General features: G+C 36.9%; 1 protein-coding gene and 1 pseudogene across 2 annotated transcripts; both read left to right on the forward strand.

The window, feature by feature from the left end:
- The first annotated feature begins 421 nt into the window (after nt 1-421).
- Nucleotides 422-2551, forward strand: LOC124848100 (uncharacterized; annotated as a pseudogene).
- Nucleotides 2552-10302: 7751 nt separating this feature from the next.
- On the forward strand, nt 10303-15997 carry SR34A (SER/ARG-rich protein 34A). 2 transcript variants are annotated; one of them, XM_047325721.2, is made up of 13 exons: nt 10303-10463; nt 11527-11635; nt 12030-12095; nt 12202-12276; nt 12352-12484; nt 12827-12873; nt 12951-13008; nt 14553-14602; nt 14680-14736; nt 14995-15083; nt 15165-15236; nt 15313-15349; nt 15723-15997. In XM_047325721.2, exons 2-13 carry the CDS (start codon nt 11549-11551, stop codon nt 15741-15743), a joined length of 792 nt encoding a protein of 263 aa, XP_047181677.1. In that variant the 5' UTR covers nt 10303-10463; nt 11527-11548; the 3' UTR covers nt 15744-15997. The 2 variants fall into 2 exon arrangements, with proteins under 2 accessions (XP_047181677.1, XP_047181680.1); XM_047325724.2 differs by having other exon boundaries at nt 15168-15236.
- The last annotated feature ends 226 nt before the right edge of the window (nt 15998-16223 follow it).

Consider the following 16223-nt stretch of genomic DNA (forward strand, 5'->3'; position numbering starts at 1 on the left):
CTATCAAAGCCTTCGATTCATCCTCCCAATTCCCCAATTTCTTTTTGGTTTGCAAACGTTAACCCAGCCATCGTAACCTTGATAGCCACATGTAGCACCTCCACGAAGGACCACCAAGAACTCATCTTCGAGCCATCAACAACCATCACGCTTCCATCTTTCACCATTTCTTTGCAAACCTGCAAGCAAAAGCCAAATTCTTCCGCTGAAACCCAAGGTTGAAATAGCTTCTCTGCTAAAGCTTCATTCTGCTCCAGACCTTCAAAGTCATTCCCGCAACTGAAACAATACCGAGTCACCACCGTGTCACCGGCTTGCTCGTTCCCCACCACTCTCATACTCGTCGGCCATCACCGGTCATGGACGACGCCGCCACCGCAGAACCTGCAAAACGCCACTGCTCGACCAATCGCCTTTGAGGATGCGGGTTACTGCAAAGTCACCTCCGTCGTTGTCGCCACCGCGGCGCTTGTCGCCAAACCCTCGCGGCACCGCTACTCTCTCACCCTTTAATCGGACGTCGCCGCCGCTCTTGAGCCGCCATCTTCCTCGCGCCTCCCTCATCTTCTTCAACATCCGCCCATCACTTCCTGTTGCTTCATGTCGTTCTCCACCTTCGTCGACTGCTTGAAGGAGCATGGGATGGAGCTGCATCCTCTAGCATCACGAGTCATGGGATGGAGCATGGTATTATGAAATGTTTTAATGGCAAAAAAGGCTTTTCCCATTAATTCAACGCAAATCTTCTCAGTTATGCGAGTGATAGAAAAACCCCCCATCCCGCAAATCTGCTCATTTCCCTCCTCACAAATCGCCAAAAACGAACACCGGTCTCAGTGAGTTTCCTCGCTCGCAAACCCGTATGCACAGTTAAATCTGTTCATGCGAACACAATGTAAGTCTCGTGGACATTGAGGACAAATGGGGTGGAGGACACAAACCCCTAAGATTTCTGAGTTGCGAAGCAAAACCCTTAGGCCAGGTCCATATTTTTTTTAAAACAAAAAACTCTATCTCCATTTCGCACCCCCATTCTGTTTGGGCTTAGGCCCATTCAATTTCTGCTAAACCTCACACCCCATAATTTTTGTTCTTTTTATTTTATTTAATTTTATTTTTTGACTTTTATTTCATTTTTAAATATCTATCCATTTTATAATACATGAAAAATACATAAAAACTACAAAAAAAGTAATAATAAGAAAAATAAGCATTTTAAAAGGTTAAGCACTCGTGTGACCATTCGCGTCGTCCTAGTGCTTAATACCTCTTTCTCTCTCTCTTTTTTAAATAAAAAAAATAACAAAAATATTGTTTTAAAGGTATAAGTACTCTTGCGATCGTCCACATCAGCCTAGTACTTAATACTATCAATCTAAATAATTAAATAATGGTATGAGTGCTCGTGCGATCGTCCGCATGATTTCAAAACCTCGGAAAATTTCCGGCGGTTTAAAATAAACCGCCCGTAACATTTAAAATTTATAATTTTTAAAATAAGGTTTCTGCGCCTTCATTCTTTCTGCTTTATTTCCCGCAAATCGCTATCTACTTTTCCCTGCTGCCTTCATTTTCTCCCAAACCACAATCTTCATTTCGCTACACCTCTCCGCCACCGCTACTGGAAGCTTAATTCCACTCTCTGCTGCTTCTCTTCCTTCTCCGAGAAGCACCACACAAAGTCCCCCAACTCCGATGACGTCGTCGAGCTTCCTCTCTTCCCTCTCCCTCTGGTGCTCTTCCCCGGCGCCATCCTCCCCTTGCAGATCTTCGAGTTCCCCTACTGCATCATGATGCACACACTCCTTCAAGCAAACCTCCGCTTCGGCATCATCTACACAGATGTCGTCTTTGGAACCGCTGTCGTTGGCTGCGTCGACGAAGTCATAAAGCATGAGAGCCTCGTGGATGACCGCTTTCTCCTCATCTGTAAGGGCCAGGAACGGTTCTGAGTGAACAGTGTGGTGCGCACGAAACCCTACCTGGTCGCGCAGGTGACGTGGCTCGAGGACCGACCATCTCCCTCCATCGACCTCGATCTGGACAGGCTGGCCACCGATGTGGAGACCTACATGAAGGACGTAATTATCCGGTTATCCAACCGGTTGGGAAGGAAACCAGAGAAGGAGGTTGGGGATTTGAGAAGAAACTTGTTTCCAACGACATTCTCATTCTTCGTTGGCAGCACCTTCGAGGGCGTGCCAAGGTGCAAAATGAATCTGGCAGCACCACAAGCGCCACCACCAACACTGCCATGGCAACAAAATCCATGGTGTCAGCATGCCACTGTTGTTGTTTAGTGACGAAACTGATGAGGAAACTGAAGCGACGTGGGCGCACACTACGACCGAAAAGTGTGAGTTGACAAGGTTCGTTCCTATGCCGCTATGATCCGTTGAGTTATTCCTTGAACTTTGATTCCACTGGATGTGGCAGCTTAATGGATGAAGAATACTACAAGTTCTACGCTTTCTCTTCCAAGTTTGTGGCAAATCCAAGAACAACTTCTTCATGCCCTGTTCTTCAACTACAATCAGGGAACTCCCATTAACCACCACAATGAATTTCTTCACTTTTTTCTTTCTCAAACCCTCTTTCCAATGATATAAAGATGGGTATTGTAGGGATCTAATGTCTATGAGCTTCTTCCGTACCATATATATTGAATCATATTAGTTATCTTATTGTTAATTTCATTTAACTTCAAACATATTCGTTGCTAATCTCTTCAGATGTCTTATTTCCAGTGTTGATTGGTGATTTATACTCTATACCAAATGTATTGTTGCTTGTAAGTGTAACTTCGTGGCAACATATTGAGAAAATAGTTGTAAATTCTTTTCATGCGTAAACTCTGCTTGCCAAGTAAGAGAAAATTTCATTAATATATCTCCTTTCAAATGATCTTGTACATTAGAGTTCTAATTACAGCTATGATGAAACTAAAAGAGTTATATGTTTGTTGTTTTTGCAGTCGTATTTTTTCAGAGATTATTGGGAAGACATTGGAACAATAAAATCCTTTTGTGATGCTAACTTGGCTCTTACTGAAGAGGTAGGTTCAAGATGTTTACAGCTATGATTTTTCCCATTCTGTTTAGTATAAATAATAAGCAGGAGTACCTTCATTATGGTTCATCATGGATAGGCCTTACGGAATCAGAATTAGTATTTTACTTGATTTAAGATGATGATGTTTAATGCAAATCATTAAGAAATTATTTGTTAATGTTTCTCATTTTGTTTGTTATAAATCATTTACGTTCATATGAATTTCCAACCGTTCATCGTGATGTGATCAAGCGCTTTGTGAAAACAAGTCAGAGAAAGTAGTAGCTGGTGTTGATGATGATTTTATTTTAGAACTCAAGCCTCTATCAAAAGAAACTATTGGAATACAAATGAAAGACCTCCAGTTCTTTCAACAAAATAGTGAGACTTAACAATTTAGTGAAGCCTGTAATTTCCACTTTACAATATGACATTATATTTCAGAAACTAAGTTGATTTAGCCTCTGTCTACATGAACTTGCCACTTCAATTTCCCAGGTAAACTCAATTCTCACTTTCACTCTATCTTCTTTCTTCTCTATACTTTTGGCATCTAATATGTCTCCTGGTTCACTTATTAATACTGAAAAAATGGTTACAGTTACAATTACTGATATTCCAAACATGTAAGACTAAAAAAGCTAGCTGTGTCAACAATTATATATATATATAAATTATGACACTTAAACTTTCAAACATAATTAGAAAAGAAGGTTTTACATTATTATTATTAAGTTGAAGGTTAGAGGGTTAGGAAAGAAGGAAGCAACAACATGAATCCCGATGTGGCTGCTACTTCAGATGTACCCAACATTAAGATTAAGATACCATATATCAGGAGATGGTGAAAGGCATGATCAAACTCCTCCTCCTGTTGCTGCTTCACATGCCTCATCATCCAATGAGGTGGATGAAATTACGAACTCTGTACATGGTAAGTTATGCTTTTAATTCATTAAATTTATTAAAAATAGTGAATTTTAAACATGTATTATCCTTTCTATAAAGTTTGGAATCACTTTCTGGAGTGATGTTTACATGCATTAAGAATAACGTTCATATTGCATTAGTGTTTATATTTATTGTGATAACTATCATTATTATAATATATATTCAAACTTTTTTAAAAAGATATTTAAAAATTCATTATTCCTAGAAAATCTTTCTAACTTCTACGTGAGTTTTTTTAGTACTGATGTGACTTCCAACATTCAGGTTGTTGGATTATAACCATCTTTGATATGAGGCACTCCTTGAACAACCTATATTAATCAATTTGTGATGCTTCATTTGATGTATCCACTTGTTTTCCTTCCAGATAGAACATCCAGTAGAGTAGTCTTGCCAGCACCACTTACAAACATCAGAGTTGTTAGCACCCCTGGCCTAAAAGCACCATTAATACCTTTCAGAAGTTCAAGACGATTCTACATGATTTATTGCAAAACTTGAACTTTTATCTATTGAGGAAGTTTCATTTTGAATTTTTTTTTTGCAGGTAAATTAACTGATAAAAGTGATGTATATGCTTTTGGAGTTGTTCTACTGAAGCTTCTCGTTGGAAAGAAGCTTCTCGTTGTTCTATTTATGAAATTTAACTGGGTTGTGATCATTGTAAGGCCTTCATTTTTTGGCCTTTGTTTACGATATTTTATGGTTGTGATAATTGTAAGGCCGCGTCACTTGTAGGAATATAGCCTTACTCTTTTTTGTCATTGTCATTAATTTTCTACATTTTTGTGATTGTGTTTGTTAGTGATAAAACACCCCTCAAGTTAGGATTTTAACGATTTGATGTAAATTTATTGTTAAAGGAAGATAGTTGATTCTCGTATTTCTCTAATATTATTAAAAACCTTGATGACTTCAATATATAATTCCAGGCTGTTAATATGGCTGCAGGGAAGCTTATTATCAACCAACAATGTGTAAGAAAACTTGAACCCAGCATTAAACAATTTTTGCTATCATTAATGTTTGGAGATAGCAAACTGTTGTACAATCAAGTGGAATACCTATATGATCTATATTGTTGTGTTCCATAGTCTTGTCTAGAGTACTATCCTATGTGACTATGTGATTAAAGAGCCACTAGTAAATAGTAATTTAGTTTTCTTTCTTGGTTGAGGTTAAAGTGATAGAATCTGGTTCAAAGAATTGGGATTAACAAAAGACAATTAGATTCAACAGACTTCTTCAACAAAAACCCAAAATACAAAGTAAACTTTTGGCTGAAAATTATGAGGATTTTAGAGCCTAGTGTCTTCCCAGAACAAGATAACCAACTAGCTGCCTTCCTCTTCTCTGTTATTTATCATAATCTCATTTTATTACAATAAAAAACTAAAACCAAAAATTTGTACACATTTCCTATAGTTTTCACAAAACCCTCACCAGTACCAGCGGTTTTCGTAAAACCCCTGCTAGTACCGACGGTTTTGACAAAACCTCCTCTAGTACTGGCGGTTTTGACAAAACCGCCGCTAGTACCGGCGGTTTTCAGAAAACCCCCACTAGTACCGGCGGTTTTCAGAAAACCCCCGCTAGTACCGACGGTTTTGACAAAACCCCCGCTAGTACCGGCGGTTTTCACAAAACCCCCGCTAGTACCGACGGTTTTCTCAAAACCGCCGGTAATTACTTAGCGACGCAGCTTTTTCCGGCAATTTTCCTAACCGCGGGTAACCTATTTTTCGGGGGTTAAAACCGCCGGAAATGGAAAAAATAAGCCCCGGTAAAAATGTAGATTTTTGTAGTGTATCAAGTCTTTCTAAATAATTAAATAATGGTATGAGTGCTCGTGCAATCGTCCGCATCAGCCTAACACTCAATACTCTCAAGTCTTTCTAAATAAGTAATTAACGGTATGAGTGCTCGTGTGATCGTTCGCATCGTCCTAGTGCTTAATACCATTATTTCTCTTTTAAAAATAATTAAAAATATTCAAATATCATTCTAAAGGTATGAGTACTTGTATGGCCGTCTGCGTCGGCCTAGTACTCATTAGCTTCTTTTTCTCAAAAATATCAAAAAATATAAAATCTTTAAAAACTAAAAAACATCTACATTTTCAAACAAACAATCTTTCAACTAGAATTACGTGATCCTTGATTCTCCATCAAAACTGGAGATACGTAGGAGCAAGGCTAGTCCTTATCAGGTTCACTTCCCAAAAATCCAAGATCATTCCAAAACAAAATTCCAAACAAATTTCCAAATATTTTCTCAAACAAACTTCTCAAAAGGTTTTCAAAAGAACTACGTAACCCTGATTTCTCATTTTGAATGAGAATACGTAGGAGCAAGGTCAAACTTTGTCAGACCCAAAAAACTAAAAAATATATTTTGTTTCTTTAGAGTTTTATTTTTAGGGATAGTTAAACATTTTAAAAACCACATCACATTTGCGTATTTAGTTAAAGGTATTGCCTTCGGGCAGGCGTTGTAGGGTGTTAATACCTTCCCTACACGTAACTGACTCCCGAACTCAGAATCTGGTTTTTCCTAGACCATGCCTTATCCTTTTATGGGTTTTCCGTAGTTTTTTAGAATGAACTATGGTGGTGACTCCAAATCTCTTTTACAAAGTTATCTTTATTTGGATCGTCGTCTCGTCGCGATTCCGGTTGCGACAATTTGTTTGTGATCGTTCAATCTTCAACTGTTATACACCATTCGGTTTGCATCTGCGCTCCTTTTCCCTTTCCTCGCGGACCAACATACAGGAGTGCTTTTAAACTTAAGACAATAGGGGTCTTCATATTCTTCACATTGTAACATCATCAAAATCATTGTCTTCAAGACATCAATGCTCCTCATCGGTAACATATACATCATGAAACCCAACGAATCTAACATCTATACAACATAGGTATACCATAGTATCACCACAACACTACATTGCACACACCTTGAAATACTACATGGGTTTGAGAAACAACAACCCCATAGTTTACTTATAATGTATGCCACCCAAGCACCCTCTTCACCTAACATATAAAACCCTAATCCTATGGATCTATGCACATGAAATACTCAACCCAAAAACGCATCCAAACAACCAAAACACATGCAACGTGACAACAAAACATAGCAACATTCATAATAACCCTAATCATGGTCTATGATACTTGTGTAGTAAAAAGAAAAACAAGAGCCCTACAAATGCTAACAAACATATACACATAAGTTAGCTCCACTAACCTCTAATATAAGCAAACCTTCCTCTTAATCAACCTTTAAACACGTCCACTGCTAGTGTTGTCAAAATGGGTTGTAACTCGCGAGCCAACCCGACTCACCATGGGTTTGAGTCGGATTGGGTTTGAAAAAAAATGTAATTTTTTTATGCGGGTTAGTTTTCAACCCGGCTGTGGGAGTGACTGGAGAAGGTTGTTCTCTGTCTAGTGATTCGCTTTGCGAATCTAGTCGCTATGCGACTGGTAGTGATTTGAGTTTAATGTCAATTAATTCGAATAGCGAATTTGGGGCGCTATGCGAGGGTTTAGGGTCTGATAATGTGTATTAGAATTTTTAGTTTAGCATAGCGCACAGACTTGGTGCGCTATGCGAATTTTAGCTGTCCCCTTGTCAAGAAAATTCGCTCAGCGCATCAAGGGTGGTGCGTTATGCGAATTTTAGCTGAAAAACACTCCCCCGTCAGGAAAATTCGCTCAACGCACCAAGGATGGTGCGCTGTGCGAATTTTTGCTGTCGTGCCTTGCACCCTGGTGCGCTGTGTGACCTGGTTCAGTGAGTTTCACATTTTTCCTCATCTGTTTGAGTTGTTTGGTGTTGTTTGACTGTCATAGTGTATGTATGTCTATATAACTGATTTGAGTGGCTTGATTTTGCAACATGATTGAGGGTATGTTGTATTGTGTGTGAATTATAGTTTGGAAGTATGTATGAAACAAAGTTGTGATTAGCGTAAGTGTAACAAGTATGGTTAATGGATGTAATTCCATGGATCTCAAAGTGAGGTCACATGGTGGTGCCCTATAGTGTTGGACGTAATTCCATGATCTTCAAGGAGAAGATTCATGGTGGTGCCCTTAATGTTTAGAATGATTTGCATGGTAGCTCAGTCTTGGGGGTTTTCCTGACACTCCAATGGTCTTTCATTCTCAAGTAGAGAGGATTGATCAATGTAGTGAGGAGTAGCAGGAGGTCCTAGTCTTGGGTGCTTCCAGTACGGCCCAAGGTAAGTGATAACAGACTAACCTCGTGAGTGTGGTAGGGTGAAACCCATTGGCAATGACTTTGCAAAGCAGTAGAGGCCACCATGAGTGCATAACCCACCATAGCTCGACAATCATTCTAGTCCCGACGAGTCAAATTTAAGTGCAACAAGTCATGTTTGTATAGTATAGTATATCCGTCTTTACTTGCATGTTGCCTGTGACTGCTATAAAACGATTTTTTTTATATCTATCTCACCCTTGCTTGTGTGTTCGTGTTGCTTGGGTATGCTTTTCTTTTGCAATGATCATCCACTTGGATGTGAGCAGAGGTTGATGAGGTGCCTCTGGAGCAGGCTTTGGAGGAAGACGATGTTGCTGCTTAATTTCCTTAGGATTTTCCTAGTGTTTCTTGTATTTTGAATTACTATTTAGTTGTTGAGGATTTTTCCCGGTGATTCCTATCCTTGTGAAATACTCTATTTGCGTTTAAGTTTTAAATTATATCTCATTCTGGGATGACTGTAAGCTTAACTACTTTATTTACAGTCTACTCTAACTGTTCTCTTTTATTTAAATGTGGACTTACTATGTTATATGCTTCTATATAATCTGGGATGTTACAGGATCAGTTTTATACTATTGCCATTAAAAAATAAAACAGAAAAAGTAAAAGTATACATAAAATATGTATAGCTTTTTATACATTACTAGTTTTTAATCAGTGTTGTCAAAATAGGTTGAAACCCATGAGCCAACCCGGCTCATCACGGGTTTGAGCCGGGTTGGGTTGGAAAAAAATGCAAAAATTTTTATGCGAGCCAATTTGGCCCGGCTCACTTCGAACCCGGCTCACATGGATTGAACCCGTGGTGGGTTGGGTTGGCTCACCAACCCACCTACTTTTTATTAATTAAATTAAATTAATTATTCAAATCCTATATTTTTATTGAAATCAAACTAATTAAATTAATTATTCAAAATGCACAACCTTTACTTAGCAATAGAGCCTTTTGCGTTGCTGTCTTTCCAAAAGTTCCTCTCTGCAAATAAAACTCTAAGATTATAGATTGGATAATATTATAGATGGAGATAAAGAAGAAGATGCTTCAAGAGAGCATAATACTGTGAATTTATCCATTCAAGACTCCAATATAATAGATGGATAATATTATAGATTGGATAATTCAGGAATATATCATTTGTTTTATCTTGTTTTTAGACTTATCTACAAGCATGACAATTTTATCTTGTGTTATATATTTTTGTTAACGGCTATATGTAGTTTCTTGGTCAAACAGTTGTGTATGTCTCATTAAACTAAATTGGCAAAATTTTATGTTTGATAGCTTATAATATATATAACAATATATTTCTTTTATTTCATTTTTTTTATATCAATTGGTCCAATTATTACTATTTCAATTTGATCGATCAAAGTAACATGTTATAAGAATCTGAGAAGAAGAGGGTGAAAAAAAAGTTAATTAAGTGAGTCAATGAGCCAACCCGTTTAACCCACCAACCCATGGTGAGTCGGGTTGGGTTTGAATTTTTTCGACTCGTTAATAAATGAGATGGGTTGGGTTGACTCACTAAGTGGCCAACCCGTGGTGGGTCGGGTCGGGTCGGACTGGATTACCCGTTTTAACAGCTCTATTTTTAATGATAATAAAAATTGATTAAAAAAATTAGTTTTTTAGTGATAATAAAAATTGATGAAATGATTAAGATTAAAATAAAATAAAATAACACAGTTAAATTTTAAAATATAACCATTTAAAAGGTAAAATTGATAAAATAATTATTTTAATTTAAAAAAATTATTCAAAAGATAAAATTGGAAAATAAAAAAGAAATCCTCTATATATATATATATAATAAAGATAATAACTCTATAGAAATTAGAAAAGGTCTTTATAAGAGCAAGATATATATATTTTTTAAAATGTGTAATTAATTGATTTTAGTTTTATCCATTTTCTTAAATTATTAATTGCTTATTTTCACTTTGGAAGAGTAGAATTGGGCCAGGGCTTAGTGGAGGTCCAAACCCCTTTTGGATCCATAAATTGGTTCAACCCTACACTCTTACTACCTACGCTACTGCTCTCTCCTCTTCGGAAGGGTCGAGTTTCTCAAGAAGGGTTCGATTGGGTTCGCAAGAAGGGTTCGATTGGGTCCGCAAGAAGGGTTCGATTGGGTCCGCAAGCCGTTCCTCCTCTGTTTTTGGTATGACATTCATCGAGTTATTCTTGCCTTTCTGAATTTACACTTGTAGCATGCCTCTATTTGATTTGAGTGACCAACTGTACACTTAGGGTTTTTGACTCGATTCCTTCGGTGGAATTTGAATTTTTATTTTTTTTTCTTGACGTGCGCAACATGGGTTGTTGTGGGCATATTCTGAGGACTTTGCTCAATAGTTAGGTTTTAATCTTATCATTTTGTCTCTCTGTTTTTTAGTGGTTTGTTCGATTTATCTTACAGGGAGTTAGCATACTCTAAACTAGCTGATTTGATTGCTAAGGTTGTTATTCACTGGGGGTGAAATCTTTAGAAGTGGTTCAAGAACCTGGTTAGCGGTTTCTTCGTTGTAACTTCTGAGGGTTGCAATAATAATTCAAACAAACAGTGTTCTTATGTAAATGGTTTGTGTACATAAGCGTGTGTTTCAGACAGGGAGGGTAGAGAATTATAGTCCCACTACACATTAAGGACAGTTAAGTTGATTTAACTAGTATATACCATTACAGTAAGAGGTCATGTTGCGAATTTTTGCCAGGGATGATTTTTCAATGCTGTTAAAAAGAGAGCTGAGTAAGGTTTAAGTCTATGTCGATCTTAATTTGATCTCATGACATCAATGCTTTCTTTATGATAGATGACAAGCGCTTGGACAAATATGAGCTTTGCACTCAAACATAGGGATATAGAAAGGGAATGGGAGAATCGGGGTGGAGTTATGGTTATTTTTTTAAAATTATTGGAGATTCTTGCTCACTCAGAAGATGTATGCCTGCTAAAATACTGGAAAGGATGAGGAGTTCCAATTTAGTTTCAATATTGTTATAGCTTTGGAGCATCTTGGAGCAAATGAGCAATGGAGCTTGTGGAGCACGGCTCACCTCAAGGATTGCTCTCTTGGTTTGCTTCATAGTTTTGGTTTTATTTATTTTTGTGTAATCATTAGACTAATGATGATGATAAGTAGAACTTTTAGGTTTTTGCCTAGGCTTTAAATAAGCGAGAGAAATCCTCCACCTTGCTGATGAGCTTCAAATTTTGTTTGTAGAAAGACTGCATAACTGTCAAACATGAGTGGCCGGTTTTCTCGCACAATTTACGTCGGCAACCTGCCTTCTGACATAAGAGAGTCAGAAATTGAAGATCTCTTCTACAAGGTGAAATTTTTACTTTTCTTGTGCAATGTACTAATTGCATCAATGTGAATTTCCTTAATAGAACCATTTTTATTTGCATACTCTTTTTAAAAAAAGTGAAATCAACTTAAAATTTATTTTAACTGATGAATAGCCAGTATGGAATACTACTCTTATTATGACTTTTGAGCAAGGATAAATGATGTTTGACCAGCATACTTGTATATTTTCTTGTTATGGACCTTGTTGACTTTTCATAGTTTATATTTTAGCAAATTTGCTTTACACTTGCGTCCTTCATTCGAAGCAATTATATGTTTAGTTCATTTTAATATAATTCACAGTCAAGTTCTGATAAGTGGGGTTGATAGTTGTGTACTAATGTAATTGTGTTGCAATGGTATTCCCACTACAGTATGGTCGTATAATGGATATTGAATTGAAGATTCCTCCCCGCCCTCCATGTTATTGTTTTGTTGAGGTATTTTTCTTTTCTATATTTATTACTAGTTGAAGTATTTATCCTCCTGTCCATATTTTTTTTTCTCTTTTACCATTTGATCATTTATTGTTTGTTGGGTTGCTAGTTTGATAATGCTCGAGATGCTGAAGATGCAATTCGAGGTAGAGATGGATACAACTTTGATGGTTGTCGGTTACGGGTAAGGAGCTGTTCCAACTTTTGGGTTCTAGATAAATTCCTCTGTAATGGTATGTCTCATGTGTTCTGGTTGCAGGTGGAACTTGCTCATGGCGGTAGAGGACCATCGTCAAGTGATCGACGTGGATATGGAGGAAGTGGTGGGGGTGGGGCTGGGGCTGGGGCTGGTGGGGGTCGTTTTGGCATCTCACGCCATTCTGAATTTCGAGGTGTGTCCATTGTGCTTTTGGCATAATCTTGGTTTGATGTTGAAGGATAGGGAGCAATGCTATTTTTCTTCAGACTGCACATGCGTCCATTTAGCTATCCTTTGTTTGTTTTTGTGTATCTTTTTTTTCTAATTATATAGTTTTTTCAGCCTTTATGCTTAGAATGTTGGTGCTAAGGTTTATGGATTTTTCATTTTGAGAAGCATTTTTTGTTTGTCTTTTCTTTGCTTTTTTATGGTTCATAATTTATATGAAATAGTTGTTTAATACGTATTCATAAACTGTAGTTAACTTTTCATATTTTTGCACACAATTTCGCTAATTTTTTATTTTCATCTGCAGTTATTGTTCGGGGACTCCCATCTTCTGCATCCTGGCAAGATTTGAAGGTATCATAATCTTCATGCTTGTAAACTGTACTGCTCAAATTGTTCCCACCTCACCATGTTATGATATTTGGTTTCAGGATCATATGCGAAAAGCTGGTGATGTTTGTTTTGCTGAGGTTTCTCGTGATAGTGAAGGTACACCTTCATTTGGGTTTTTGTTTTGCTAAATTACTGATTACATTGATACATTATAAGTAATACTTGTTTGTTATAGCGCATGCTATATTCCTCTTCTGTATGAAAATTAAAATATATTATAGGATCCCAGGGGTTTGAACGTCACAATCTTAAACCTTATATAAATACGACCAGTATATTAATGCGATGTAGGTTCTAATGTTTTAAATTAATATGATTGAAGAAATGAAGCATTGTAGAATGGAGATGAAACTCTTCATAGGCAAGGACAACCAAATTTGTTGCTTTATGACTTCTACGGGTTTGCTTTATAATTGTGCCAGAGGGCATGCGGGAGAATGTAACATCTATTTCCACTATTAACATGCAACACGTTCTGATCAGTATATGTGTGTATTATTTTCGGCATTATTATTAGTTTGGAGTCCACAATTCATAGGCTGAGTAATGTTAAATGCGCCATGGAGCAATTGTGAAGTTCACTCTCTTCAAGGTTAACAAAAAGCCCAGTGAGTGCTTTAAACAGGTGGAATCTTGACGTAAACAATCATTCAGGATATAAATTTTACCCTGCTGCTTTTGTATGTAATTCTTTTTTGAATGCATAATACCTTGCGAAGGAAATTAAAATCTAGGTTGAGGATTGCCTTTCTTTTATTGTAAATCACACACAATGGTTGAACTATTGTGCCAATGTGTTGTGTCGTGACATTGCCACTCCTCTAAGGGCTGTTGCATGGCAGTGATTTGTGGCTGCTCCCTCTATTTGCATCTTGCCAAATGGGCTGTGACCTCTGGCATTGGTAGACAGCCTTTCATCTGCGATTTCTGCAGCTGCTGCGACACAATGATTCGGAGAGGAGGAGTTGGTATTGATGGGAGAAGAGGCCTGGGTTTTTGTTTTTTGTTGGTGGTAGGGGATGACGGATGAATGTAGAAGTGTCTGCGTTATTTTTTTCTCTCTTGGTGATGGCTGATATTTTGAATGAATTTTACGTATCATAGAATTTTATTTAGTATGAAGGGTGATGATTGGTCAAGTATATTGCTGTATAATTTCAGATAACTTTACATTATTCAACTCGTATTGTGTATTGGTTGGAGTTGTATAAAGTTGGAAAATTACAATTTTTATGATAGAGAGTTTGCAGTTAAGGGACATGAACACTTGGTATCCTTTTTTATTAATTCATTAATGCATCACTGGCGATATATTAATAGACATCAAGCATCCCAGTTAATCTGTTATATTAAGGCTTTATTGCACACAGCAGCCTTCTTTTTATCAACTCTGCTTTGGTGTACAAGAGTCTATGAAACTGAGTATTTAATATAGATTTAATTATTATCATGGGTAGAGAAATCAACATTCTGGGAATCATTTCGAGCAAGTGTCTCAACTTTCACACGAGCCTTTTGTGTGTGCATGTCAAATTGTTTACTTTTAGATTTCTATTCTACAAATGTATTCCTATTCTGACATTTCAATTTTTAAAATGTAGTTTTAGTGTATATCACTCATACTATTGTTCAATGTTTAGGGACTTTTGGCATTGTTGATTACACTAATTATGACGACATGAAGTATGCTGTAAGTTCTTCATCCAGTTAAATGATACTAAAATTACTGCTATACTCTCCTATACGTTTTCTAACACACCTTTACAGATTCGCAAACTGGATGACACCGAGTTTAGAAATCCTTGGGCGCGAGCCTATATTCGGGTAATATCTCATCCTGAAGTTATATCAAAAGGAATTCTTCAATAGCTGGCATATATTCCACAATTCAAGCAGCTTTTTGACATGCTTAAAGATTTTGCACTCTTCTTTACTTTGCCTCTTTTCCCTATAAAATGATTTTTTACCCCATACACATGAGGGTGCTGGATTTTTCTAATGTTTGAGATTTTGTGAAAAGTGATTTGTGGAGTGTTATCATTTAATAAAATAGTGGACTAAAAATTACTGGTGTTTGTGCAGGTGAGAAAGTATGAGAGTAGTCGTTCTAGGAGCCGCAGCAGAAGCCCCAGAAGCCCCAGCAGGAGTAGGAGTCCGAAAAGGGCCAGAAGGTGAGTTTTTTGTTAAATTTCATTGCCAAATAGCTTTTAGACATTTTACTTTTCTCATGGAAAACCTGTTTCATTCTACAGTAGATCCTTGGAGCGTTCTGTGTCTAGGTCACGATCTAGATCACGATCAGCATCACCAATCAAATCTTCAAGGTATGTAAAACATACTATGTTGGGTAAATTTTTTGCAATTCTATATGTGATCTGAGTTTTTCATTGAATTATGCAGGCCAAGATCACGCTCACGGTCTGGATCTCCTCGCCAGGTATTTTTGGTTTAAACATTTAAAATATAATATTTCTGCGGTGAACTAGGAATATGACAATTTTGTACGTGTTCTGAAGAATCCGTATGTATTTGAGGATTTGGCTTGTTATCAAATAAATGTACTCAGAATTTTCTACGTCTTTTTTTTTCTTTTGTTCAAATCTAAATTGTATTTGTAATATGTTTTATGAAAAACATATTAAGTATAACGCTGGATTTTTTAACGGCAAAGAGTCGTGATAATTATTTGTTTTGTAACCAGAATTTGTAGTATATCAGAATTTTTGGTTATTCCGGCTTGTTTGAGTTTACAAGATCAGCCATAAATGAATAATCTGTGTTAATTGACCGCATTGAACTTTTTTTTGTAGGTGCTGTCAGGTAGTGGATGAATTTCTGAAAAGACGCCAGGTGGTTCTTTGGAGATATTGTCCCGATCTAGGCAGTATCACAATTATATTTAAGTTGAACTGAATTGTTCTAAGGGAAAACTTTTGATGTACCTAGGCTGTTTCTTGGTAACTGTTTACCAGTTCAGTTGTGTTGTTTCATTCAAACAAAAATGTTCGATATTAGCCTAGCGGTTGCGGTTGTACCTTTTAAAGTTGCTTTGACACTTGCCAAGTATAATTTCATTTTTAGATCACCTGCTTCTTCAACCGTGAGTTTGGTAAGACTGGATGAGAGACACCAGAAATGACATCTTTTGGTATGAATGAAATTAATGGAAATATTTTTAAAAAGTAGGACTAAGTATTATTGTTTCCCACAAAACACAATAAAATTTCACATTTACTGTACAATACAATCAGTTATTTTTTAAAATGCTGTAAAAATAATGTGCTAGTCCAACATTTTATTATTATTGGTGA

Source organism: Vigna umbellata, chromosome 2 (genome assembly GCF_029865625.1).
Source record: "Vigna umbellata cultivar VRB3 chromosome 2, Vumbellata_1.0, whole genome shotgun sequence".
Taxonomy (NCBI): Eukaryota; Viridiplantae; Streptophyta; class Magnoliopsida; order Fabales; family Fabaceae; genus Vigna; species Vigna umbellata.